This window comes from Sorex araneus, chromosome 1 (assembly GCF_027595985.1).
Source record: "Sorex araneus isolate mSorAra2 chromosome 1, mSorAra2.pri, whole genome shotgun sequence".
Taxonomy (NCBI): domain Eukaryota; kingdom Metazoa; phylum Chordata; class Mammalia; order Eulipotyphla; family Soricidae; genus Sorex; species Sorex araneus.
The window spans coordinates 148,850,232-148,878,144 of NC_073302.1; the positions used below are offsets into that span (position 1 = coordinate 148,850,232).

General features: G+C 44.6%; 1 protein-coding gene and 1 non-coding gene across 5 annotated transcripts; both read left to right on the forward strand.

Moving 5' to 3' along the window:
• The first annotated feature begins 2,965 nt into the window (after positions 1-2,965).
• CENPH (centromere protein H) lies at positions 2,966-27,895 on the forward strand. 4 transcript variants are annotated; one of them, XR_008630739.1, is made up of 10 exons: positions 2,966-3,150; positions 5,726-5,781; positions 9,601-9,649; positions 10,020-10,094; positions 11,810-11,866; positions 12,608-12,671; positions 13,975-14,026; positions 16,306-16,469; positions 19,274-19,431; positions 24,680-27,895. XR_008630739.1 is itself a non-coding variant. In XM_055142842.1 (9 exons), exons 1-9 carry the CDS (start codon positions 3,041-3,043, stop codon positions 19,364-19,366), a joined length of 720 nt encoding a protein of 239 aa, XP_054998817.1. In that variant the 5' UTR covers positions 2,966-3,040; the 3' UTR covers positions 19,367-23,159. The 4 variants fall into 4 exon arrangements, 1 of the variants encoding a protein (XP_054998817.1); XR_008630738.1 differs by having other exon boundaries at positions 24,729-27,895; XR_008630740.1 differs by lacking the exon at positions 24,680-27,895 and adding an exon at positions 22,339-23,159.
• On the forward strand, positions 14,347-14,471 carry LOC129400964 (small nucleolar RNA SNORA54). Its single transcript, XR_008628008.1, has one exon. It is a non-coding gene; the product is annotated as a small nucleolar RNA SNORA54 (small nucleolar RNA).
• Positions 27,896-27,913: the final 18 nt, after the last annotated feature.

Consider the following 27,913-nt stretch of genomic DNA (forward strand, 5'->3'; position numbering starts at 1 on the left):
AAAACTGAAGATAAACTTTATCATTGTCTTCCATGTCTGTGAATTTGGCAAAAAACACCCTATCTTGTTTGCTGTTTTATGATACTAGCTGAATAAATGTTTTTTCACTTACTATATTAGTTTATCGTGTATTTCATTTATTTATTTATTTATTTTTGCTTTTTGGGTCACACCTGGCAATGCACAGGGGTTATTCGTGGCTCTGCACTCAGGAATTACTCCTGGCGGTGCTCAGGGGACCATATGGGATGCTGGGAATCAAACTTGGGTCGACCGCATGCAAGGCAAATGCCCTCCCCACTGTGCTATCGCTCCACCCCCTATCATGTTCTTTATTATGTTGTCTTTTGCTATGAATACATTTTATGTTCTTGAAGTTGTTTTTTTTTTTTATGTCAGCTTTTATATTCTCTGTCTTATGTCACTGCCATCCTGTTGCTCATTGATTTGCTCAAGCGGGCACCATCGTGAGACTTGTTTTACTGTTTTTGGCATATCGACTACACCACGGGTAGCTTGCCAGGCTCTGCTGAGCGGGGGAGATAATCTCAGTAACTTGCCGGGCTCTCCAAGAGGGGCGGAGGAATCGAACTCGGGTCGGCCGCATGAAAGGCGATTGCCCAACTGGTGTGCTAGCTCCAGCCCTTAGATCAATTATACCCCAAACCATAAATACCTAAAATTCCAAATTTTTGACAGGTTTTCAGTAAACACTGTGGTATGTGGAGGGATTCTCTCATTTTAGTCTAGTACCATAGGATTAAAACGATCTTTGTCCAGGAGTAGGGGCAGTTGGTTCATAGGTTCAATTGCATAGTTTCCTAGTACCTAGTTTCCTAGTTCATAGGTTCAATTGCATAGTTTCCTAGTTCATAGGTTCAATTGCATAGTTTCCTAGTACCATCAGGAATGGACACCACCACCCCCAAGCCACACCTACCACGCAGACCACACAATTTTTGTTTCAATTGAACTGAAACATCAATGGTCATAACAGTTGGCACTGGAAAGATAGTGTAGGGATTAAGGACCTGTGTATGACCGATCCCCGAATCACATGGTACCCAGAGCACCACCAGGAATAGCCCCTTGGCACAGCCGAGAATAGGTGCTGAGCACTGCCAGCTATCTCTCAAATGAAACAACATGAAGTTAAACTAGGTTCGAATTGTTCCTTTGATGTTTGTGTTATGTTGTGTTCTAGCTCAGGACAGATTTGCCATTCAGAAACATTTTGCTTAATGAGTCTTATGCATATTCTCTGATACAATGTTAAAATGTTTTTATGGCTACTTACCTTTGGTTTTTGGTTTTGAGGGCACACCCTTTAGTGCTCAGGGCTTGCTCCTAACTCAGCCCAGAGATTAGTTCTGGTGTTACTTGGGGGCCATTTGTGGTCCTGGGAATCAAACGTGGGTAAACACAGCCATATCCTTTTGACCACCTGATTGTTTCTTCATAGTGAAGGAACATGCTATATAAAAACAGTAAAGTTCAGGTTATGCATTTTGGAAAGTATATGTTATGTCTGTAAATTATGCACACATCAGAGTACCTCATCTTGTTCATTAATGGTCTTGCCAAGTTTGATCATCTGGAAATAGAATTTAGCTATAAAGTCACTGCTCAATTTCAGCATTTATTAATAATTGCTTTGAATTATTTTATCTCCAGCCACTGGCATGAGTGTAGTTGTGTATCATTGCATGTGTATTAATTATTTGCCATTCTTCCTGTAGAATAGCTCCCCACCCACACTGGCCTTTTGGGTTTTGGTCTGAATTAAAAATGTTAATTAAGATCTTATTGCGTTATTTTCACGAATGTCATCCCCAACCAGCAACATCAACTACACCTGACACTAGAAATTTAAATCAGAAAGAGTTATTTAGGCACCTACTAATCTATTGAAACTCACCCACCCCATGAATCTTATGCATATAAGAGAACAGAAGAACTATTGCTTTGCCTTTCTCCCAACTGTTGCCACTGGACACAGTAGGCAACTGCTTAAAAGATAGCCATCAGGTCAGGGAGGTAAGGCTGGAAAGCATGCGAAGGACCCTGAGCACCCGCTTGCAGCAGCCCTGGCCCCTGCTGGGTGTGGCCCTAAAGTAAAACATACAAAGTACAAGGTTGCAGTGCTTGGGCCCCGAGGGTGAACGCTTACATGACCCGCCCTAACGAAAACCTACAAACCAACCAGCCGCTGTATGACCTGCCTTTCCCCCCGCCCCCTTCTCCATCACAGCCCTGGGAATAACAAAGCTGAATTATCAAGTTTGTACTTGGGGATGCCCAACTCAATTATTAGTGAAATTTTTTTGGTTTTGTTTTAAGGGCCCACCCCCTGCGGTGCTTAGGGTTTACTCCTGGCTCTGCACCGGGGACTATGTGGGATGCGGGTGATCCAACCCGAGTTGGCCGCATAGCAAGGCAAGCAAGCGCCTTACCCGTTGTACCATCGCTCCGGGGCCGTCAATCATTAATGAAAATTTTACACCGGGATTTCACCCTGGAAATCAGGGGTTCAAATACCTGCACCGTCCCTTTCTTTGGTTTGGTTTACTTTGGTTTGGACCTTCTGACCTCGATCAGAAGTAAAAAAAATTGCCCCCAACCCCAAATATTTTTCTCAGTCCGCCAGGCACCTCAGTTCCTAAGTGCTAGGATGCTCTCCCCCTGCTCTCCTGGAGTCCCCTTGCCAAAAAGAGGAAAGAGCAGGTCCAACAGGTGGGCGTGTTTCAATCCCAGGCTGCGATTCGCTGGAACCGCTGTAGCCCTGCCCCTCGCTCCCTAGAACGGAGGCTTACAGCGTCTCGAATTTTGAAAACCGCGCGCTGTAGGCAGGTTGCCGAGTAGTAGACTGGGGACAAACGCGCTCCGCCGTCACCATAGCAACGAGGGCTGCGCGCGAGGCGCTCGGGCGGAAGGGGCGGGGCGGAGGGCGCCGTTACTCGGCCTCTTCCGGGCTGGCCGCCGGGTCGGGAGCGTCTTCTGCTGCTCCTGCGGGGGCTTCCCAGTCCCACCGCGAGCCGAAATGGAAAAGCCGTCCCCAGAGCCCCTGGACTCCGGAGAGGGAGGTGGGACGCCGCCGGAAGCAGACGGCCTATCAGCATCCCTGGACGACCACGTGGCTCTGCTGCTCAGGTTGTTCCTCAAGGTTGGAGCAGCGGGGTGGGCTCCAGCTCCGCCCTGGGCCCGGGAAACCGGGATCCCCTGTTCGGACCAGGGCCCCTCGCACGCGGGTGACTGCTGTGGGCCTCTCGGCACCTTTGGAAGCCAGGGTCGTTGCTTGGAAACGGAGAGAAAGAGGACGCGCGCCCCGGGGATTGCTCTGGGGATTCGGGGCTCGGCGGAGTTGGTGCCTTGCGCCCGGGGCTGTGGCCGCCCCACACCCCTGAGGCCCGGGACCCGGATTATCTGGGATTTCCCAGGAGGTGGTGCAGGGAGTCCACCGCTGGGCCCCGTCCCTGGCCCGAGATCAGTTTCCCGCCGCGCTCTGTCCTCTTTCCCGCCCTTGCTGATGAGCTGGCTCTGCGCCTACCCCAACACAGCACAACAGTGGCGGTGCTCCCCGACGTGCTTGCTGGGGCCTGGACCACGCGTTGAGGAAGAGGTGCACCTGTATTCTGGTTCTGGAGCGAAGGTGCTCACATAGACCTTGTGGGAAATGTGGTGGGTGTGGCAGAGACCCGGCCGTGTGCAGGAATCCCAGCGCGCGCAGCTCTGGCAGTGAAAAGTTTGTTTGTTTTTATGAAGTTAGAATTGCAATGTCTAAAATTTTATGGGAGGAGCCGGAGAGATAGTATAGCGGGGAGGTAGGGCGCTGTCTTTGCATGTGTCCAGCCGGGCTCGAGCCCCGGCATCCCATAGGATACCCCGAGCACCGCCAGGAGTGATTCCTAAGTACAGAGCCAGGAGGAACCCCTGAGCATTGCTGGGTATGGCCCGGAAAATAAATAAATAAATAGAATGAAATTTTGTTGCAGAGCCAGAGAGAGAGAGAGAGAGAGAGAGAGAGAGTACAGCAGATAAGGCGTTTGCATTTGTATTCTGTCAACCTGGATTCCATCCCTGGCACCCCTATATGGTTACCTGAGCAATACCAGGAGAGTTCCCTGAATACAGCCAGGAGTAAGCCCTGAGCACCTCAGGGCAGCACTGTAGCACTGTTGTCCTGTTCATCGATTTGCTCCAGCGGGCACCAGTAACATCTCCTTTGTGATACTTGCTGTTACTGTTTTTGGCCTATCGAATACCTGGAGCGGGTAGCTTGCCATGCTGTGCGGGCGGGATACTCCGGGCTCTCTGAGAGCACCTCGGGGTATGACTCAAAATCAAACAAGATCTAAACACCTCTTTCTGGTGAATGGGCACTGGTGGAGGGATGGGTAAACGATCACTGTATGAGTGAAATGCAAACACAAAAGTTCTTAAGTTTGTAACTGTACATCACAGTGATTCTCTAATAAAAATTTTTTTTAAAAAGACCTCTTTCGTGGCTGGAGCAATAGCACAGCAGGGGGCTGGAGTGATAGCACAGCGGGTAGGGCATTTGCCTTGCACGAGGCCGACCTGGGTTCGAATCCCAGCATCCCATATGATCCCCTGAGCACCACCAGGAGTAATTCCTGAGTGCAGAGCCAGGAGTAACCCCTGTGCATTGCCCGGTGACCCAAAAAGCGAAAAAAAAAGAAAAAGGAATTCTTTCAGTGTTTTAAAAATGCTAGACTGTAGGAGCCGAATAGATAGTACAATGTTAGGTGCATCCCAATTGATCCCTTGAACACCACCAGGAGTGATCCCTGAGTGCAGTCAGGAGTAAGCTCTGAACTTTGTGGGGTGTGTCTTCCCCCCCCAAAAAAAAAAAAAACTGAAATGCTGCTCTACTTTTAGCTCTTTTGTTTATTTTGGGACCACAACCAGCCAGTGATGCTCAGAGGTTTCTCCTGGCTCTGCACTCAGAGTTGCCAGGGGGATCATATGGGGTGCCGAGGTGTCTGGGTCTGCCATGCAAGGCAATCACCTTACCTGTTCTACTATCTCTTCGGCCCTCCGAGGGCCTCTTTAAAGTGGGGCAAGCACCCAACTGCTGAGCTATAGCCCTGGCTTTAGATCTCTCTCATCTGGTGATCAAACCCAGGGCCACCCACCTCTGAGCAAATGTACTGCAGATAAGCCGTACTCCAGCCCATTTTATTTGGAGGGGGAACACATTCAGCTTACTCAGGGCTTATTCCTGCCTCTGTACTCAGGAATCACTGCTTTTGGGGTTCAGTGGACCATAAGGAGTGCCTGGGATCAAAACAGTTTGGCCTCATGTAAGGCAAACACCCTACCTGCTGTATTATCACTCCTGCTTTGTATGCCCATTTTAAGTAAATGAGACCAGTCTGGAGAGATAGTACAGGGCTAAGATATATCTTGCATGTGACCAATCCCAGTTTGATCCCTGGTATCACATGTGGTCCCTTGAGCACCTCCAAGAGTGATTTCTTTGCACAGAACCAGGAATAAGTGCTGAGCACGGACAGGTGTATATCAAATAAACACCATTCCTCCCACACACCCCACCCCCCAAATGTGAAAAGAATACACACAAACTGAAGTCAAACTGGAAGTTTAATGATTTTTGCTTTATCTCATAAAGAATGAGATGGTTTATCATATAGTAATTAATCATGTGTCAGTAAAGATGTCTTTCTCTTTCATCTGTTTCTAGACTGAGAGCACAGACAAAACAACAACTCTTGGAATATAAATCAATAGTTGATGCAAGTAAGTGTTTTTCGTTTTAAATAAGATTTTGTGAGCTCCATTTTTACTATATATGATTTTAGGGAGGAGGGGTTGGACCATACCCATTGGTATTCAGTGGTTTCTCTTGGCTCTGTTCTCAGAGATCACTCCTGGTGATATTCAGGGGTCCCTGTGTTGTACCAGGGATCAAACTAGGGTTTGTCTGATGAACCTGTGCAAGGCAAATGCATTAAGCTCTCTACTTTCTCTCTGTCCCCTAAAATTATTATCATTATTTAAAAATTATTTTACTTCTCTTTTTTTTTTTTTTTTTTTTTTTTTTGCTTTTTGGGTCACACCCGGCAATGCACAGGGGTCATTCCTGGCTCATGCACTCAGGAATTACCCCTGGCTGTGCTCAGGGGACCATATGGGATGCTGGGATTCGAACCCGGGTCGGCCGCGTGCAAGGCAAACGCCCTACCTGCTGTGCAATCGCTCCAGCCCCTTACTTCTCATTTTAAATGGGGGGAGTTGGGCCTCACTTGGAGGTGCTCAGGCTGTTCCGGGTTATGAGTCCAGGGGACTAGATATGGTATTGGTGATTCAAACCAGAAATGGTGAAATTTAAGGCATGTGCCTTAAATTTTAAGGCCCCTGACTTTATCTCTAGCCCCTAAAATTGAGTATTTTATTTCCTTTTTTGGAGGGGTGGGGGGGTGGGCGGTTCACTCCCAAGAGTGCTCAGGGGCTATTCCTGACTCTGTGCTCATGATCCCTGGCAGTGCTGGGGATTTAAATCAGTGTCAGCAGGAAAGAGGCAAGTAAGTGCCTTAACCTATGGATTGTCTCTCTGGCCTGCAAAATTCACCATCTTAATAGAGTTCAGGACCAGGGGCACATGCCTGGTAGGGACGGGTCAGTTACTAGGCTCAGGCTTCTCACACACTGCCAGGTGTAGCCTTAGTGACCCCCACCACTCTGGGGTTGCTCCCTGGAGTGTTCAGGTGTCTAACTGGGACCTCCCACATGCAACGCATGCATTCAGCACTTTAAACTACCTCCCGTGCCCCCATAGCATAGTTTTTTTATGACTCGTCCATATTGTTATTTTCAGTAATTCATTTTCTTTAGGTTGTAGAATAGTTCACGATGGCTTTATTTTTAAAAGCATTTATTTGTTTGCCTATTGATGGTTTTTTGAATTGTTTATACTTTCTTTGTCCATTGTGAATAAAGCTACTATGGATTTTGGCTTTTTGGGGGGCAGCAAAAGGACTGGGGCCACACCCAAGGTGTTCAGAGCTTGGGGCTGGAGTAGTAGCACAACGGGTAGGACATTTGCCTTGCATCCGGCAAATCTGAATCAAATCTGACCCAGGTTTGATTTCCAGCATTCCATATGGTCCCCTGAGCAGAGCCAGAGATAACCCCTGTGTATCGCTGGGTGTGACCAAAAAAGAAAGAAAAAAAAGGTGTTCAGGGCTTTGGGCTCAGGGGTCACTCCTGGTGATGCTCAGGGAACCATATGCCATGCCCCCTAAAAGCAAAATTTTGAGGTCATATGTCCTGTTTAATTTTTTAAAAAGAAAAGCTAAAATGCTTTTATCACTTAGTATATTTCCATCACTATTTGATTTCCAGTTGCTTTATATTCTTTCCAATATTGTTTATTGCTTATTTTCAGCCCTTTTTTTTTTTTTACTTAGGCACTGTCATATACAGTAGAAACTTTTTTTTTTTTTTAACTTTTGTTTTATTGAATCACTGTGACAAAAGTTACAAAGCATTCAGGTTTAAGTCTCAGTCATATAATGATCAAACCCCCATCCCTTCACCAATGCACATGTTCTCCCACCAAGAACCCCAATATACCCCCCTCCCATACCCCCCACCCGAGTGGCTAATGATCTTCACTTAATTCTCTCCATACTTTGAATACATTCAATATTTCAACAGAGAACTCACTATTATTACTTGGAATTTCCCCCCAGCAATCAAACCTGCTGAAAAGGTATCATTTGATAATTTGTTTTCCATTGCTGAGAATGAAGATTATATGAGGTTTTGGATTTGTTATTTTAGCTCAGTTCATAGTCTAGATGCATTTCTATAAGAAGCCGCTGGGTGCCAAAATGGGTTAAGAGACCTCCTGGATCATAGTCTTTAAGGAGCAGAAGGGCCGTGTTGTCCTCGGCTGCTCCAGATCTCATCTGGGCGGAGGGCGTGCCAGTAACACCCCCATCCTACAGTAGGGATTTTATATTTGTGCTCATGATTGCATACTCCTGCTTTGCTCTCAGGGATCACTCCTGGTGGGGCTTGGGGGACCACATGAAGTGTCAGACATTGAATCCTGGTTGGTTGCTTGCCAGGCAAGCATTCTACCCTTTGTACTATCACTCCAGCCCCAGTTCACAGTACTCTGAATAGTAGTGTTTCAGACCTGCGATGTTACCATACCACAGCCACCACCAAAGTGCCAGGACCTTTCTACCACTGTCCCTACGTCTCCTCTCACCCTGCCAACCCTCAGCAGCTGGGTGTGTGGCCTCCAGCAAATGCACATGGGAGCGCCACAGAAGCCTGTGGTGAGCCTGCCCCGGCAAGCACTGTTGCCAAGCAGAAGCGCTGCCGCCAGATGAGCATATTCAGTGGCACTACGCAGTGAAGCATGTGTGACCCCTGGGCCTTGTGGCATCAGCCACAAGAGAAGGGGGAAATGTCTGAGTTAATGCTTTTGGGGAGATTTGGGTTTTGGACCATCCCTTGGGGTGTTTGAGGGCTGCTCCACGGTGCTCAGGGGGCCTCGTGGTGCCAGGCATTGAACTCAGTCCTGCATGCAGAGCATGCCTGCTAGCCCCTTAAGCCTTCTGCTCGGCCCTGCATATTTCATATTTAAGTTAAAGTATTATTGGCATGGTGGGAGTACAAATTGGTATATCCAACATGGAAAACAGCGTGGCAGTGGAGTTCCAAAAAAAAAAAAAAAATTGAGACTAAGTATGTACTTTGCACACAAGTCCCTATGTTTCATACACAGAATTGCAGAGCACCTCTGGAAGCTTAATTTCAGTCATGAGTCATTGATTGAAAATCAGCATGTGTATATATGTTATTAAATTCTATCCTTCAAGTACATGACATTTAGCACAGCAGGTAGGTCATCTGCTGTGCACATAGCCGACCCGGGTTCAATTCTTCCATCCCTCTCGGAGGGCCCGGCAAGCTACTGAGAGTATCCCGCTTGCACGTCAGAACCTGGCAAGCTACCCGTGGTATATTCAATATACCAAAAACAGTAATAAGTCTCACAATGAGACGTTACTGGCGCCGCTTGAGCAAATTGGTGAACACGGGACGACAGTGCTACAGTGCTGATTGCTACCATATAGACATAAGTTAGGATTTTTTTTTTTTACTTCTTATTTTCTTAATCTCAGTTATTTTCTGTTTTACTAAAACTATGATGGCCAGTAGTTCTGTACAATGTTAGCCTGATTTGGATGCATTACGTTTAATAAGCTATATTACTGTTAGTTTCTTTGCTGTCATAATGTGGAGACTAGAACTTTAAATTTGCAGACTTGATTTGCACTTATAGCTTATGTATATTTTGGAGAGAGGAGAGTTTGGGGTTGCAGCTAGCAGTACTTGGGCTTTTCCTGGGTCCATGCTCAGGAGTTCTTGCAGGCACTGCTCGTGGAACCTTGTGGTGCCAAGGATCAGACCCGGCTCAGCTCCCATGCCAATGAGCCTCTTAACCCCTGTATTTCCACTCTGATTCTGTGGCTTATGTTTACTGTGGACAGCACTATTCTAAAATAATACTGATTTTTAAAAACTATTTATTCGTAGGTGAAGAAAAAACTCCGGAACGATTCATGCAAGAACAGCAAATTGAAGCGTATGTCATATTTTCGAGTTTTTTTAATATGTCTTAAGTTTTATTTGTAGTCATTACTTTTATATTATCTTTTTTACAACTGTGTCTTTTTATTTCCCTGAATTTTGCCAAAATAATTTATCAGAAGTGAGTGGAGAAAATATTGATGTAAGGTGTAGACTCATATATACGCAGTGATCACAGAGTCCTGTCTGGCATCTCTTTACCAAGGTACTTAGCTAGATGTGTCTCAGTAGGCACCAGTTTTCAAATTTGTAAATACATCAGTATGGTGAGTCTGTAGAAGACTAGGGAGTATAATTTTTACTTTTTTCAAAGGTTTACTTTTATTATTATCCAATGATTTTTTTCTTTCCTGCTTCTTTGGTAGTAAAATTGAAGACCTGGAAAATGAAATTGAAGAAGCGAAAGTTGCCTTTGAAATAAAAAAGCTTGCATTAGACAGGTAATTATTGCACTTTTTAAATAAAAACTTTATGGACTAAATGCAAAATGGATATGGTGTAAGGTGGGGAGAATATTTTAGTTAGTCCAGATGAAATGACTAGATAATAGTCACAAATTTTGAGCTCTAAGAGAAAAGTTACTCGTTTGTTAAAATTTTCATTTGAAGAAGCTATATAAGGTAGGGTTAATAAAGAAAGAGTAATCAAGAGCATAGAAGACATTACCTCCCATTTGGTGTTTGAAAGTGTTACATGAATTGGACAGAGCGAAAGTGTTACATGAATTGAACAGAGCGATAGCACAGCGGGTAGGGCATTTGCCTTGCATGTAGCCGACCCAGGTTCAATCCCCGATATCCCATATGATCCCCCAAGCACTGCCAGGAGTAATTCCTGAACGCAGAGCCAGGAATAACCCCCTGAACATTGCTGGGTGTGACCCAAAAAACAAACAAAAAAAGAAAGTGTTGCATGAATTAATCTAATTTTTGGTATTTATTGATCAAGTAAAAGAATTGTCATGGAGAGGCTAGAGAGAGAGTACATCTGATAAGGCACTTGCCTTGTCCACAACCAAACCACATTCCATCCATGCTACCACATATGGTCCCCTGACTTTCCACCATAAATTAATCTCTAGGTACCACCAAATATGGTCCAATTAAGCACAAAAAATTGTCATGGGATTTAAATATGTTTGTTACTATCCCTTTTTGGATCACACCTGTGATGCACAGGGGCTATTCCTGGCTTTGCACTAGACTGGCAGTGCTCAGGGGACCATATAGGATGCTGGGAATCGAACCCAGGTCAGCCTCGTGCAAGGCAAACACCCTACCCGCTGTGCTATCGCTCCAGCCCAAAGACTCAAATCTGTTTTTTCTTTTTTGGCTTTTTGGGTCACTCCCAGCGATGCTCAGGATTACTCCTGGCTCTGTACTCAGGAATTACTCCTGGCGGTGCTCAGGGGACCATATGGGATGCTGCGAATTGAACTCATCTCTGCTGCATGCAAGGCAAACGCCCTACCTGCTGTGCTATCGCTCCAGCCCTATCCTTTATGGTTTTGATGTACAGTTATTGCACCTCACCACCACTAGGGTGCTCAAAGATCCTTCCGCAGTTCCCGGAGCAGTCCGTCTAGTCCTGCTCCTAGGCCCTTACCTCCTTGCTTGGTAATTGCAGTTTTGTCATCCAAGGCCAGCCCTGTGCTGATCTCTCTGCCTGACAGCTCTATTCTGGCCCTTCACGTGGCGGGCGGCTGGGAAGTAAAGCTCAGGCTCTTTCAGGCCTAGTTAGCGTCAGCCTCTGGTGCATGACCTTGTGCAACAGTTCCTTCGTCTTCATGATATTTCCTGTTTCTGTGATTTATTCATCAGTGTTTGTCATCCAGTACTGCGTCAGGCCCTGCTTATGTTTCATGTCAGCTTGGCTTTTGCGGTGGTCATTTCATGTTGTATATGTAAAGAGCATACTCGGTGGTTGAGCACTGTCCATTGCATGTGGGCGGACTCGGGTTTGATCCCCAGTAACACAAATCATCATCATCATCATTATATTTTATACCTGAATTTAATAAAATATGTGAACTATACAACAATTAAGAAAAATAAAATAAAGAGAAATTAGTCTTTAGTTTGCTATGATAAAGTTTGTTTAATGAACCATATATGTTATCTGTGATTTATAATGCCTGTCTTTCCTTTCACCATAGGATACAACTTTCAACTGTTCTTAAAAGAAACCTGAAAAAATTTGACACCGACACGAGGTACACTTCTTACACTTCCTTTATTGTTTGTTTTTCACCCACATCCAGCAGTTCTTAGGGCTTACTTCTGGCTCTCTACCCAGGGATCACTCCTGGCAGGGCTCAGGAGACTGTGTGTAATACAAGGACTCAAACCAGGTCTGGGGCCGGAGCGATAGCACAGCGGGTAGGGCGTTTGTCTTGCATGCAGCTGACCCGGGTTCGATCCCCGGCATCCCATATGGTCCCCCAAGCACCGCCAGGAGTAATTCCTGAGTGCAGAGCCAGGAGTAACCCCTGAGCATCGCTGGGTGTGACCCAAAAAGCAAAAAAAAAAAAAAAAACCAGGCTTGTCCATATGTAAGGCAAATGCCCTGTGTACTGCACTGTCTTTCTGGCTCACACCTCTCATTTTATTTTATTTTTGATTTTGGGCCACACCTAGCTGTGCTCCGTGTTCTTCCCTATGCTCAGGGAATCACTTCTGGTGGTGTTCAGGGGATAACATAGGGTGCTGGGGATTGAAGCTGGGCCAGCCACATGCAATGCAGGTGCTCTATCCGATATTCTGTCTCTCATCCTCTGCAGCTCTGGTTTTAAACAGAAATTTAGTTGTATCAAAGTTTTCTAAGTTTATCTGATAAAGAATGACTGTATTAAGATGTGTAATAGATGTAGTCGAAATAAACATATACTAATTGACTTCATTAATTAGATTATTTGTAATGTAAAGGTTAATAGTTGCATTTTTATTCTTTTCAGTGTGCTCCTGAATAACATGAAACACACATTAAAGCTAACTAATTCAATAATAAAATCACAGCAGGTAAGTTTGCACATTCTGCTGCTTATTTATTTTCAGGATTTCATTAGTAATTTTTTGTGGTTGAAGTTCATTGTATATGATTAAATAGGATTGCCCAAGGGAACTGTATGGTTGGAATTCACTGTTTATAAATTTTCTTTTCCATAATTCTGTTATTTCCTGTGTTGCTTATTAACTGCTTAAAATTTTAAGTACTGCCTGTCCCTTTTGTTTTCTGGAAAGAGCAGAATTAGGAATGAGACTTGGGCCAGAGAGGAGCACAGGGGAGGGGCACTAGCCTCGAGTGTGGCTGACCCAGGTTTGGTCGCAGCACTGCCTATGGTCCCTCGAGCCCTGCCAGGGATAAGGTCTGAGCTCAGCCAGGCGAGGCCCCCAAACCTAAAAGGAACCTTTCTCAAAACCCAGAACTTTAGAAAACATGAACTAATAGATAAAATTCAGTGATTTAAATATTACATGTTTGTTGTCAGACAATATGTTGTCAGAGACCAGGCAGACAGCTTCGAGGACAGAGCGAGGACACTGTTGTATGTGTTTGACTCAGACTTGGATAAGTGAATGTTTGTTTTGTTTTGTTTTGGGGCCACACCCAACAATGCTCAGGAATTACTCCCAGAGTCTGCACTCAGCGATCACTCCTGGCGGTGCTGGGGGGACGATGAGGGATGCGTGAGATTGAACCCAGGTCGGCCACATGCAAGGCAAATGTTCAACTTGTGCTATCGCTCCAGCCTCTAATGAGTGGATTAAAAAAAAAAAATCATTTGCTAAAGAGGGAGGGAGGGAACTATGGGTTATTGGTGGAGGGACACCGACACTGGTAGAACATTGAGTGCCTAAAATTATCTTTAAAAGCTTTGTAGGGGCCAGAGCGATAGCACGCGGCCAACCTGGGTTCGATCCCCAGCATCCCATATGGTCCCCCAAGCACTGCCAGGAGTAATTCCTGAGTGCAAAGCCAGGAGTAACCCCTGAGCATCGCCAGGTGTGACCCAAAAAGCAAAAGAAAAGCTTTGTAAATCACAGTGCCTGTACATATGACCAACCAACCTTCCTGTCCTTCCTTCCTTCCTACATGCATGAGGCCCTAATTTTGATCCACATGATCTCTGCCACCATATGACCTGCCTGGCCCCTAGCATCATGTGGCAAACTTAATTAACAGGCCCATACCATGTGACCAAGTGTCACAGAGTGGTCCCAAGGCCCCCAAATATGTTGGGGAAATCTCCTTTTCCCACTTCCTGCAAAAAATAATGGACTTTTATTTTTTCCTTTTTTTTTTTTTCCTATTTTTCCACAGGAATCTTGGGATCTGGAGGAAAAACTGTTGGATGTAAGGAAGAAGAGATTGCGTATGTAAAAAAATAATGATTTTTTTAACTTTTAGAAAAAAATTCTTTTTTCCTTTTACAACTTTCATTTATTTATTTAATTTGCTCTTTGGGTCACCCAGCCATGCTCAAGGCTTACTCCTGGTTCTGCACTCCAGAATTACTTCTGTCTGTAGTTAGGGGACCATATGGGATGCTGGGAATCAAACCACCGTACCACTATACTATCACTCCTGCCCCCATTTTTTTTTAAATACCATATTTTCACTTACTGCAAAGATACAGAAGGCTAGATCTCTCAACCACTGAGAAACTTATTTTCAAATTTTTTCAAAATTTTGGAGCACTGTTCGTGACCTATTAGTCTGCCGTGGCTCATGGGTTCCATTCCAGTGCGAAAGAAAGTCCAACGACCCATTTCTGACTGACTCGATCAGGCTTTCAGACTAAGGTCTTGGAGACAGCACACATACACACACGCACAAAAAAAAAATCTTAAGGTTTGGACATGGCAGCTTAAAAATAGAATACAGATGCAATTTGCTTGGGTTAAGTCTTATTGTTTGGTACTCTATGTCACAAAATTAATACATTCTCAGTGGGGGCTGGGGGATTAATGCATTCTTAGTGGGAGCTGGGGGAATTCATACATTCTCAGTGGGGGCTGGAGAATTCATACATTCTCAGTGGGGGCTGGGGGATTAATATATTCTCAGTGATGCAGGAGCATAACGGGAAAGTCGTGCTCCCTTCCCATGTGAGCAGGTTAGGCAGGTGTCTTTCCCATTTCCTTTGCACCCCATGTAAATATGTGTACAAATATAGGTCTTATTTTATATGTGTGTACCTGACTGCTCAGAGGTTACTCCTGGCTCTGTGCTCAGGGGACCATATGTGGATTGAGTGTCAGCTGCACACAAGGTAATCACCCCTATTCTATCTTTCTGGCCCCTTAAACACCTTTTTTTTCTCTGGCTTTTGGGGTTCTCCTGGCGATGCTCAGGGATCACTCCTGGCTCTGTACTCAGGAATTACTCCTGGTGATTCTCGGGGGACTATTTGGGATGCCGGGGATTGAAACCGGTCGGCCACGTGCAAGGCAAATGACCTACTCCCTGTACTATCGCTCTGGCCCCTTAAGCACCTTTTTAACTTAACATGAAATGGTTTTACACTGAACTTACTGAATTCATTTTATATTTTCAAAATCACACACATATTCTATAGAATTTGCAATCAGAAAAATGTATGTGGATAAAGTAAAGTTTTTTTTGTTTGTTTGTTTGTTTTTTGCATTTTGGGTCACACCCATCGATGCACAGGGGTTATCCCTGGCTCTACACTCAGGAATTACTCCTGGCGGTGCTCAGGAGACCATATGGGATGCTGGGAATCAAACCCGGGTCGGCCTCGTGCAAGGCAAACACCCTACCCGCTGTGCTATTGCTCCATCCCCAAAGTTTTGTTTTTGTGTTTGTTTGGGGACCATACCAAGTGGTGCTCAGGGCTTTCTCCTGGCTCTGCACTCAGGAATCACACTGGTGTGCCTCGGGACCATGTGCCATGCTGGGAATCAAACTCAGGCTGGTCATGTGCAAACCCTTTATCCACTGCCTTGGCCATGTACTATCTCTCCAGTTGCTTTTTGTTTTATTCTTATTTTGGGGGGCCACACCCAACAGTGTTTAGGAGTTACTCCTAGTTCGTGTTTCAGGTGCCCTATGAAAGAGTCTGCTGGGTTCAAGGCAAGTGTGTACCCTCTGTACTATCTCTCCAGCTTTTTACTTTTTTTTTTTAGTAGTAAAAAAAAATTCTATTTTGCTATAAAAATACAATAAATTTTCAGTATTTAATTTGAGGAGGGGGAGTGAGGGGTGCTGGGGGCCACAGCTGGTGGTGCTCGGGGCTTCCTACTGGCTTTCTGTGGGAAATCATTCCTGGCCGGGTCTAGGGGACCATACATGCTGCTGGACATTAAACCCTGGCCAGCTGCATTCAAGGCAAGTGTTTTACCCCTGTTCTCTCTTTCTCTCTCTCTCTCTGGCCTGTAACATTTAAATTTTTCTCTTGACTGAAATAACCAGAAACTATTCTGCTTCATAATTTTCCAGATACTCTTGGGGCTGGAGAGAGAGAGTACAGGGGGTAAGGCATTCTGCTTGCAACCCGAGGGCCCTAGGTCAGATTGCCAACCGTCTGGAGGCGTGACCCCTGAGCATCACTGGGTGTGGGCCTCTCCTAAAGATTCTGCCTTGTATTATTGTCTTTTCTAATATATTGTTTTATTTTTAACCAAATAGAATTAAAACACGCTTCAGAAAGTAAGTTTTCAGAAATACAGACTGAAAAGAACAAGCAGAAAGAGGATCTGGATAGTATGGAAAGTTCAGACAAGATAAAGGCCATAAAACAGAACCTACAGATGGAGATACACATCACCACAGTTGTGCAGAATGTGTTTCAGGTAATTTTGATATAAACTGGGAAGGGAGGAGAAGTCTTTATAAGAACATTCCCTTCAGGGCATACACTTGGAGGGAGTGTATCGACATACTTTCAGGTTTTTTTTGATGTTGTTGTTTTGTTTTTAGTGAAGCTAGATAGTTTTTATTGATTGAAACTTACTTAGGAAGGTGTAAGGGAGGTTGGTGGCTCAAGGATAAAATGTGTGCCTTGCATGTGTGAGGCTCTGGGTTTGATTCCCAGCACTGCAAAGAGATGGGGGGCGGGGGGCGGAGTAAAAGAAAAGAAAAAGAAAATATTTTAGGGGCTGGAGTGATAGCACAGCAGGTAGGGCATTTGCCTTGCACGCGGCCGACCCGGGTTCCATTCCCAGCATCCCATATGGTCTCCTGAGCACCGCCAGGAGTAATTCCTGAGTGCAGAGCCAGGAGTAACCCCTGTGCATTGCTGGGTGTGACCCAAAAAGCAAAAAAAAAAAAAAAAAAAGAAATTCATGTTCAAGAGAGAACACAAGCTCAAATGAGCAGAGAGCCAGCAAGCAAGCTACATGTTCAGGGGAAAACTCAGGTCTGAAGAGCAAGCTGGTTTCTTATCTTAACAAGATAATTCAGAACTGGATATTGGTATTTTTACATATATCTGGGTATATTGTTACGTTGCATTATGGTTTGTTTGGGGGCCACACTTGACTGCTCGAGGATTACTCCTGGATCTGTGCTCATGGATCACTCCTGGTGGGGCTCAGGTATCATATATGGGGTTCTGAGTAATGAAGCCAGGACAGGTGCCTGCATGACGAGCACCTTACCCCTATACAGTCTCTTCGTCAGTCTTTTCTTTTTCGCTTCTTGTTTTGTGTCATCCCCAGCAGTGCTTAGGGAGCACTCCTGATTCTGTGCTCAGGGAGCACTCCTGGTGGTATTGAGGGGAACAGCATGTGGTGCTGGGGATTTTAATGGGGTTATCCATATACATGTTTAACCCCTTAACCTCTGTAGTGTCTCTCTTGCCTCTATGATTTGCCTTTTTTAAGCATCACTTTCCTTATCAGTATAGTTGTGAAAGCCAAAAAAGATGGTTCATATTCATCTGTTAGCACAATGTTTGATTCAAGTAAATTCTAAATAAATGTTGGCAGTTCCGTTCATTTCCTATTTTAATGTATTATTCCGTCTGGAGGGTTCACAAAATGTTTCATTGGTTAGGAGGCCTTGGGAACCATCTGGTGCTTCTATGCCAACAGGGCCAGTAGCTCAGTGCAGAGTTCTGAAGTCTTGGGTACACGAGGCATCCCAACAGTGCTTGGGAATCTCCAGAAGCATACATGGGGGTCTGCAGGGTCTGCAGAGCTGTACTAGGTGATGCTGGTGGGATCCATGGTGCTGGGCATCAACCTGGGGTCAGCACGTGCAGGGAAGGCGTATACCTTAACCCCAGCACTGCCTCCAGCCCTAATCCTGAGGTTTTTATTTGTTAGTTTGAATTGTAAAACATCTCTGAGACTATCAGTTTTAAAGTTTAAGGGTGTATAGTTGAGCTCTGTATGTCTGTAAAGGATATCCTAGTGGAGTGTGACATCCTGTTTCCCCTGTGCTTTTTGTTGCGTTGAAGCCACACCTAACAGCGATCAGTAGCTATCCCTGACTCAACGCCTGGGTTTTGCTGTGGTGACTCTGGGGACTTATGACTTGAACTGGCCCAGGCCTCTAAGCAGAGCATCTCCCTGACCCCATCCCTGTGGAGTGTTTTGTTTTCTTTGTTTTGGGACCACATCTGATGCAGGACTCAGGACTTACTCCGAGCTCTGTGCACAAAGATCACTCCTGGCAGTCGCAGAGGATCATTTGGGGTGGCAGGGATTGAACCCAGGTTGGGCGCATGCAAGGTGAGTGCCTTACCCAGTGTACTATCACTGTTTTAACTGGAAAGGAAGGGACTGGAGAGATAGTACAGTGGGTAGGGTGTTTGCCTTGTACACGGCTGACCTGGGTTTGACTGGGACATCTCATGCTGCCTCGTGAGTCCACCAGGAGTGATTCCTGAACACAACTGAGTGTGGCCCAAGACTCTCCCCCGAAAATAAAGTGGAAATGAAGAGGCCAGACTAGGTGGGTGCTTGCCTTGCAAATGGCTGACTCAGGTTCCATCCCAGCACTCCAGAAGGTCCCCGAGCACTGCCAAAATTGATTCCTGAGTATAGAGCCAGGATTGACCCCTTAGTATTGTTGAGTGTGGGCCAAAATCCAAAAAATATTTTTTTATAGAAGTAGAAATAAAGAATCAAAACTATTATTGGGGATAGGATGGGCTAGAGAAAGTGTATGGGATTAAACACATACAAAGTATTCTTCACATGAGGTCCTGGCTTGATTGCAGGCACTGCATAGTCCCCTGAGCATCATCAGGAGCCAGAAATAGTTCCTGAGCCATGCTGGGTGTGTCACCCCCTGCCTAAATCTGTTTTTTTTTTTCTTTCTCTCTTTCTTTCTCTCTCTCTCTCTCTCTCTCTCTCTCTCTCTCTCTCTTTCTTTTTTTCTTTCTTTCTTTTTTTAAGGGGGCTTTTTGGGTCATACCTGGCAATGCACGGGTGTTACTCCTGGCTCTGCACTCAGAAATTATTCCCTGGTGGTGCTCAGGGACCATATGGGATGCTGGGGATCTAACCTGGGTCAGCCACATGCAAATGCCCTACTAATGTTCCAATCCCAATATTATATGGAGAATGCTTTTTTTTTTTTTAATAATTCTGTACTTTTTTTTTCTGAATACTTATAACTTCAGTGAATTTTTTTGTTTTAATTACAGAACCTTATTTTGGGGAGTAAAATCAATTGGGCAGAGGATCCCGTCCTGAAGGAAACTGTTCTTCAGCTTGAGAAGAACCTCAGCAAGATCTGATAAGAATTCTCTTTGGGGCTGGAGACATCCACAGAACAGAGTCGACTAACCTCCATGCACCACAGGTGTGGTCCAAACCCCTTTTCCCCGCAAAAAATTCTGTTTTTTTATTTTGACTTTGTATTTTATATGTCACTTAAAATGAAAATTTTAAGTGAAATGGTTTTTTCAGTGTGTTTAGGAGTAATGTAATGCTGCAGAATTGATATTTTTTTAGTTTGAGTTAGCACTGTAAGAGCAAATTGCTACAAACATAATTGTTTCAAATATGATCATTAAAATGACTGCTTGCTTTAAAAGAATCTGAAATTCTTTGCCTTTGAAATGTCCTAAAGGATGAGCCGGAGTGATAGGACAGAAGGTAGAGTGCTTGTCTTGCTCATGGCTGACCTGAGTCCAATTCCTGGCATCACATATATCCCCTGAGCACTGCCAGGAGTAATCCCTGAGCATTGCTGGGTATGCCCTCCCCCCCCCAAAAAAAAAGCCCTAAAGAACATCTAACCTAACTTTCTAATGAATATGGATATTTTGTTCTTCAACAATCCTGAGTGTTTCAGCTCTCATTTGGAGTACTCATATACATTCATTTATTTGCCAAAATATTAGGAAAGCATTTCATTAAACAGAAAATAAGGCATTCCAACCTGGGAGAAAAGGAAAGCATATCCACAGCCATAACAGTCATGACTATCTATCGGGAGACTGTGACTCTGAAAAGATTTTCTAGGATTGGAGTGACAGTACTGCGGGTAGAGCACTTGCTTTGCATGTGGCAGACCTGGATTCAATCCCCAGCACCCCATATGGTTCCCTGTGCCCACCAGGAGTGATCTCTGAGCATAGAGCCAGGAGTTAAGTCCTGAGCACAACTGGGTGTGACCCAAAACCTAAAAAGGAAAAAAAAACAAACACATAACTTTGTGGAAATAATTGGAGTATACTGCAGTACCGACAGGTAAAATATATCTATCTGGTTTTGATTGTCCCCTTGGTGACAAGAAAGGCATTGAGTGCTAGGAATAGAACCCGGAGCCCTGTGCATGCGAGGTATTTGCCCCTTTGAGCCTTCTCCATGCTCTTACAAGGATCATTCTGAAACTCTGCCCCCATATACACAGGGTGGGGAGTGACTGAAGAAAGACATTCTCTGCAGGATTGGTGGATAGTGAAGCTGAATGAGGGCCAGGCTGTCCTGGTGTATCAGAAAGCCAAATACTGGGACTGAAGCCATAGTACAGCAGATAGGGCATGTGTCCTATACGTGGCTGACGGGGCTCAATCCCAAGCATCCCATGTAAGGTGCGCAGCTGTGGCAGACCCCAGTTCCGAACTGTCCCGCTCCAGCCCTTCCCAAACCCCTCCACCAAGAGTGACCCATGATTGCAGAGCAGGTGAGTTCTGCCAGGAACTCAAAAGTGGATGACCCCGGGGGAACTATGGGTTTGTGTGACTCAAACCCACACACCAAAAATAAAAGAGAACCCAAAGATAAAAACAAATCAATGAAAGTATGAGTAGAAAAATAACAGGAAAAAAAAAAAAGAAAAATAACAGGAGGGGCTGGAGCTATAGCATAGCGGGTAGGGCCTTTGCCTTACACGTGGCCGACCCGTGTTTGATTCCCAGCATCCCATATGGTCCCCCGTGCACCACCAGGAGTAATTCCTGAGTGCAGAGCCAGGAGTAACCCCTGTGCATCGCCGGGTGTGATGGAAAAAAAATAAAACAACCAAGAGAACCAATGAAACTAAGAACCGGTTCCTTTTTAGACTGGAGCCTCCCAAGCAGTGCTCCGAGGGCCCAGGGCCCTTTCTAGTGATACTTGGTAACCAGGACTCACTGTTCAGTGCTCAGGGGCCATCAGGGCTAGTGGTGCTCAGGACTGTCCAGGCGACACCAGGCAGTGCTGGCAGCCGAGCCAGTTCCTTGAAAAATTCAACAAAATGTTTTAATTTTGTTTCAATTGACTACTAGAGAAAGCAGAAATATCCATTTTCAGGAGTGAAACAGGAATGTTACTATAGGCAGTACAGATATTAAAAGAAAGTGATAATTATGAATATGTATTCAATAAATTGTACTACTGTCCCGTTGTTCATCGGTTTGCTCGAGTGGGCACCGGTAACGTCTCCATTGTGAGATTTGTTGTTAGTGTTTTTGGCATATCGAATATGCCTCAGGTAGCTTGCCAGGCTCTGCCATGCAGGCAGGATACTCTTGGTATCTTATGTATTCAATAAATTAGACTATATAAACCACTTCCTCAAAAATGCCAGCTTTGGGGCAGGAGAGATAGTACAGGGATTAAGGCACTTGCCTTGTGTGCAGCTGACTTGGGTGTGATACCCAGCACACCATATACTGCCATGAACACTTTCAGGAATGATGCATGAGCAAAAAGTCAAGAGTACTGAGTGCTGCTGGGTACAGCCCCAGGACAAACTGCCACAATATACTCAACTTTAAACATGCAGTCTGAATAGTAGAATAACTACTAAGAAAATTGAATTTGTAATTTTAAATTATTAGTATCCCCTTTCCCTTTCCTCTTTGTTTTGGGCCACACATGAAGACACTCAGGGCTTACTCCTAGCTCTGCATCAGGGAGCACTCTGGATGGAAAGCTGGGGATCAAACCGTGGTCTGCTGTGTGCAAGACCACTGTACTATCTCTCTGGCCCAGTGTGCAGTGTGCAAGACCATGGTACTGTCTCTCTGGTCATCCACTTTTAATTTTAGGGCTCACTGGGGTTTCACACTTCTTTTAGTGGCGTTGTTGACATATTCTTGGCTGTCATATACTGAAATTGCATACCCTGTGGCATTAGAGGTTCTGAATGGCAGTGACACCAGGAACAAACTCGGCATGCGATGGGACTCATGGACTGTGGACTCACACCTGCAAGGCTCAGCCACTGAACTGCCCTTGGAACCTTAAATTTTTATTTTTTTCTTTTGGGGGGTTTTAGTTTGTTTTGGGGACACATGACTGCTCAGAACTTCTGCTCCATGCTCAAGGATCACTTCCAGTGGACACATGACTGCTCAGAACTTCTACTCTGTGCTCACGGATCACTTCCAGTGGTGCTCAGGAAACAATGCATGCAGTGCTCAGGATTAAACCCAGGGTTGGCTGAATGCAAGGCAAGTGCTTTATCCCCTGTACTATCTCTCCAACCCCTATTTTTTTCTTTTTAGACTCAAATGGTTTCATTGTAGAATTTTACCAAACAAGAATTACCACAGATGAGTGGATAAATAAAATACACTATATGCATGTAATGCAGTGTTATTTAGCCTTGAAAAGGAAGAATATCCTGACACAGTATGAATAGTTGAATCTGTGCCAAAGCCCTGAAGTCAAAATCTTGAAAAGTTCTACCTCTGTTTTCTTCCTTGATGTTTAACATAGAGATAGGTATGTTATTAATGTCTCTAATCCATTTTGAGTTAGTCTTTATGTGTGATGTGAGTTAGGGAATCTACATTCATATTTTCGCATGTGGCTAGCCAGCTTTCCTGGCACCATTTGTTGAACAGCCTTTTCTGGCTCGGTTTCAAGCTTTTAGCCTTTTTGTTGTGAATTAACTGTCCATACATGTGAGGCTTTATAGCTGGATTCTCAATTCTATTCTGTTGATTTTATAAAAGAAAGAAAGAAAATAGGCATTGTGAAGGTATTGTGCTTTGTGAAATAAACCGGTTGCTAAAGAACAAATACTGTATGATTCCACTTATGTGAGTTCCTTGAGTAGTCAAATAAATAATAAGTCATTGTTGGTTGTCCGGAGTTGAAGAGAGAAGAGCTTATTTATTTATTTATTTATTTTATTTTATTTATTTGCTTTTTGGGTCACACCCAGCGATGCACAGGGGTTACTCCTGGCTTTGCACTCAGGAATTACTCCTGGCGGTGCTCAGGGAACCATGTGGGATGCTGGGAATTGAACCTGGGTCGGCCATGTGCAAGGCAAACACCCTACCTGCTGTGTTATCACTTCAGCCCTGAGAGGAGTTTATTTTATTTAACATTTAATTTGTTGGTACAGAGATTTATTAGGGAAGGTGGGAAAAAAAAAAGAGATAAAGTTCCAGAAGTGGTATAATTGTATAGCACTATGAATGTACTTAATCATACTGAACCATGAACTTTATTTTATTTTAGTGTAGTTTAGTTTAGGGTTTTTTTTTTTTGGAAGGGAGGGGAGGGGAGGCCACACCTGGCAGTGCTCAGGTGTTATTCCTGGTGATGCTTGGGGAACCATATGGGATGCTGGGATGGAACCCTGGTCGGCCGCATGCAAGGCAAGTCTTTTAGTCACTATACTATCGCTTTGGCCTCTGAAATATGAAATTTATTAGGGGGCAGGGTTGTGCATCAGTGGTAGATCACCAATCTTGTTGGGCATGTGACTGCAAGTTCAATCCCTGATATTCCTAGTGCTGTCCCAGTGCTACAATCAAATGTGTGGGACTCACCAAGTCATCGAAATAACAGCAGGAACAAAGGGAAGAGAAAGAGGGGTGGGGTCGGGGGGACACACACACTTCAGTTAAAAAATGGAAAAGACACAAAAGAGACATTTCACCAACAATACCATTAAAGTTAATAAGCATGCTAAAGGATAGTCATCATCATGAAGGAAAAGCAAATTAAAACTACAGTGGGAGATTGCTACATACTTGTTAGAATGCTGAAAATATGAACACCCCAGGGGCCAGGGATATGGCTCAGTGGTACAGCATATGCCATGTGCCTCCCTGGGTAGGATCTTGGCTGTGTGGGAAAAAAGTGATAATGCCAAATGGTGGAAAGATGTGGAGAAATTAGATTATTTAGACTATGCTACTGAAATGTGGCACAGTACCACCATGCTAGAAAAGTTTATTTAAAAACACACACAGGAACCAGAAAGATAGTTTGGCAGATAAGGTGCTTGCCTTGCACACCACCAACCTGGGTTCAATCCCTGATGCCCCATATGGTCCCCTGAGCCCAGCCACAAGTGACCCCTGAGTGTGGAGTCGAGAGTAAAGCCCGGAGCACTGTCAGGTGTGGTCCCAAAACAAACAAACAAAAAACAACCACAAGGAACTACAATATTGCACTTGGAATGACACTTGAACATTTATCCCAGAGAAATAAAGACCTGTGCTTACACAAAAACCTGTTGAATGTCTGTAGCATGTTTGATTTGTTGTAGCCCCCAAACTATAAACATAGATGCCCATTGGGTAATTGAATAGATGGTTTATCTAAAACATGATTTACTATTCAAAAATAAAATAGTAAAAACTTAATGCTTGCAGCAAGCCTGATGTATCCTGGTGATGTCTGTCTTCCCTGAGAAACCTGCAGATGTTGAACAGGAAGACGAGGATCGTTTGAGAAGTATCAACCACCAGCGCCAGGGTGCCGCTCTGTCAGATTCTGGTAGCCCCGCTGGATGACCCAGTGCCTGTCCATTTCTTTGCCTGGATGGGCCAGAGAAGAGTTCAGACTAACTGAGCCTGGGAAAGGTGACCTCTCAAATGTGCCACATCTTCTCAGCATCTTTGAGACCTGGACATGAGAACAGAGACGTGGAGGCATGTGTTTTGCTGAACTAAAGCTCTTGCCAAACCCAGGTCAAGAATGGGGCTGGTTTCTGGGCTTGCTTAGCACTCTGCACCAAGAAGTATCAAGTGCTTTCTGATCTGGCCCATGTTCCATCTGCTGAGCTAGCATCGCCATCCCCTCCCTCTGTAAAACCAGCCGGATATAAGCCCGGATGAATGACCAGAGAATTTGACAGTCCCAGAAGCCATGAATTTGAGTGAAATGCCAATCCCACATGTGGGATTTCATTACAACATCAAAGAAGATGATTGAAACAGAGAACATGGGTTAAGAAGGGAGGAAGGGTGGGAGAAAATTGGGTACAGCTGTACATGGGCAGCAGGGCAGGTGCCTGTGTCGGTGGGATTGTTCTATATCCTGACTATCAATGAGAATATCCTGGTTATGATCTTGTGCTATTTTGCAAGATATCTCTGGGCAAATCTAGGTAAAAGGTACAGGTGATGTTATTCTTACACTTGCATGTGAGTGTACAAAGATCTCAAAGTAATTTTTTTAAATTGAAGTAACTGCATTGTGACAAATCACAGTGTGCTAAAATTATTACTATTATATTTTGGTGTTGGGGAGAGAATTCGTAGGTCTTATACATGGCAAAGTATTTGATCTGTCACCAAAGTCCGTTCTTGGTCAGAAAAATTATTTGGTGGGGGACCTCCCAAGCATTACTTGGGAACTGAAAGCCACTCAGATATTATCAGACCTCTTGCTGCTCAGGCCCAGTAGAGCCAAGATCAATAAGGACCACCCTAGTGGTGCTTGGGGGGGCCGTGGGGCTCAGGGAAGCAAAATTGGTACCTCTGAATGTCAGGCATGTACTTGAGTCCTTTGGGCAGGAAGTTCCCAGCCACCCAAAAACCTCATTTCTAGGGCCAGAGAGATAGTGTAGAGGTCAAGGCCCTTGCGGGACATGCAGTCGGTCCCAATTCGATCCCCAGCATAGCATATGATTCCCCATATCTCAACAGGATTGATCCCTCAACACAACTGAGCACTGCTAGGTGAGGCCCCCTATTTATAAACAAAACTCCAGGGCTGGAAAAAAAATACAGTGGGTAGAATTTTTGCCTTGCACACAGCCAACCAGGTTCAATTCCCCAGCATCCCATATAATCCTTTGAGCACTGCTAGGAGTGAGTGCAGAATCGGGAGTTACCCCTGAGTACCACCAGATGTGGCCCCCAAACCAAACAAAACCTTTTACTTTTGGTGGGTGTGGGGGGCAATCTGGTTGTGTTCAGAGCTTCCTCCTGGCTCTGTGTTGAGGGATCAATCCTGGCAGGGCTTAGAGGACTGGATGTGGTGTTGGGGATTGAACCAGGGCCACCTGCCAGGAAGTCATATCAGATGCCAGGTAAGCGCCTTAAATTCTGCATTATCTCTTTGGCTCTCCAAAACTCATTTCTTTATTTTCTGGTCTAGAAGCTGCTCAACTCAACAAATACCTGAATATCTGAATGCAGTCTGTTCCCTTTTATTTCTGTTTGCAAAATGGACAGTTCTCTGCTGAGTATTTCTTTTGTTATAATTGGCATAGGTCCAGTACTCTTGGCTGTGGCATGCCCAGAGGGTATTCCTTATATGCTCTAATATCAGAGGTATACATGGCTCATTCTATGTTACCTCCAGGTAGTTCTACCAAATGGAATGATTGTAACTTTTTCAAAACTCTTGATACGAATTTCACTTTTGCTTAAGCCTTATCACCAAGTTAACATAATAGATTGTAGATTTTGTTGTGTGCCAATTGCTTGTGTGCCATCTTGTGTGCCACTTTCTTTTTGTCTTTTTCTTTTGTTTATGTTGGAGCCACACCAGAAGGCTAGTCTTGGCTATGTGCAGCTCAGCCCATTGAGCTATCTTTTAAGCCCATCAGATGCTAGTTTCTTTATTAGGATAATCCACAGCCTAGCTGCTGCAACAGACAAACTGAGTTTGCACTATAGAGGCTTGTCTCACCTTATTTCAGAATACTGTATAATTGTGTCAATCCAGTTTAAGCTGCACCACTTGAATCCCACAGCCTCCAAGTAACTGCAGCAGGGTAAACATGAGATAGGAAAGGCAATGGTGGGCTGGAGAGAGAGATTAGGGTCTAAGTGTTTGCCAGTCATGTGCAAGGCAAGCAACTTCATCCTTGTATTCTCTCCAACCCCAATTTCTAGTTTTTAATAATGCAGAGAATGTCACACTGAATTAACTATCATTAAAAACACATGCAAGAGTGGGGCCGGAGTGATACTACAGTGGGTAGTGTGCTTGCCTTGCACACAGCCAACCTAGGTTCTATTCCTGGCATCCCATGTGGTGCCCCCAAGCACTGCCAGGAGTAATTCCTGAGTGCAGAGCCAGGAGTAGCCCCTGAGCACCACCATGTGTGACCCCAAAACTAAAAACAAAACATATGCAAGAATATTTGTAGGACAAATTCTCTGAAGTGTGCTAAACAAGATGATAAATCATTGGTCATTTTGCATTTAAAACTTGCCAAGTTATAGGCCCACAGATAAAGTTAAGCGGTAGGGACTTGCCTTGCACAAAGCCAGCCCAGTTTGATCCCTGGAGTTGCTTATGGTGCTTGGAATCCCAGGCACTGCCAAAAGTAAATCCTGAACACAGAGCCAGAAATAACCCCTGAGCATTGCCAGGTGAGGCCCCAAAACAAAACAACAATTGCCAAGTTTGGGCTGGAGAGATAGTAAACAGGCCTGACCCAGAGAATTAATTTGAGTGTTCCTCTACAGGCTTACTGAATCAAAAGTCCACATTTGAGTTTAGTACATTATATTTCTAAGAAACTTCTCAGATTTAGAAACATTATCAAAACAAATGTGACATTCAAACTATTTGCAATAGTTTAAAGCTACCTTAGCTACAGATACATAAATGCCCATGACACAGTGATATTCCAAACTATAATGTAA

What these genes read in the sequence shown, in the direction of transcription:
- CENPH (XM_055142842.1), top strand. Translation starts at nt 3,041, where the DNA reads ATGGAAAAGCCGTCCCCAGAGCCCCTGGACTCCGGAGAGGGAGGTGGG. An exon ending in TAAATCAATAGTTGATGCAA is followed by an intron (nt 5,782 to 9,600) that starts GTAAGTGTTTTT and finishes ATTTATTCGTAG; the next exon opens with GTGAAGAAAAAACTCCGGAA. An exon ending in AAAAAGCTTGCATTAGACAG is followed by an intron (nt 10,095 to 11,809) that starts GTAATTATTGCA and finishes CTTTCACCATAG; the next exon opens with GATACAACTTTCAACTGTTC.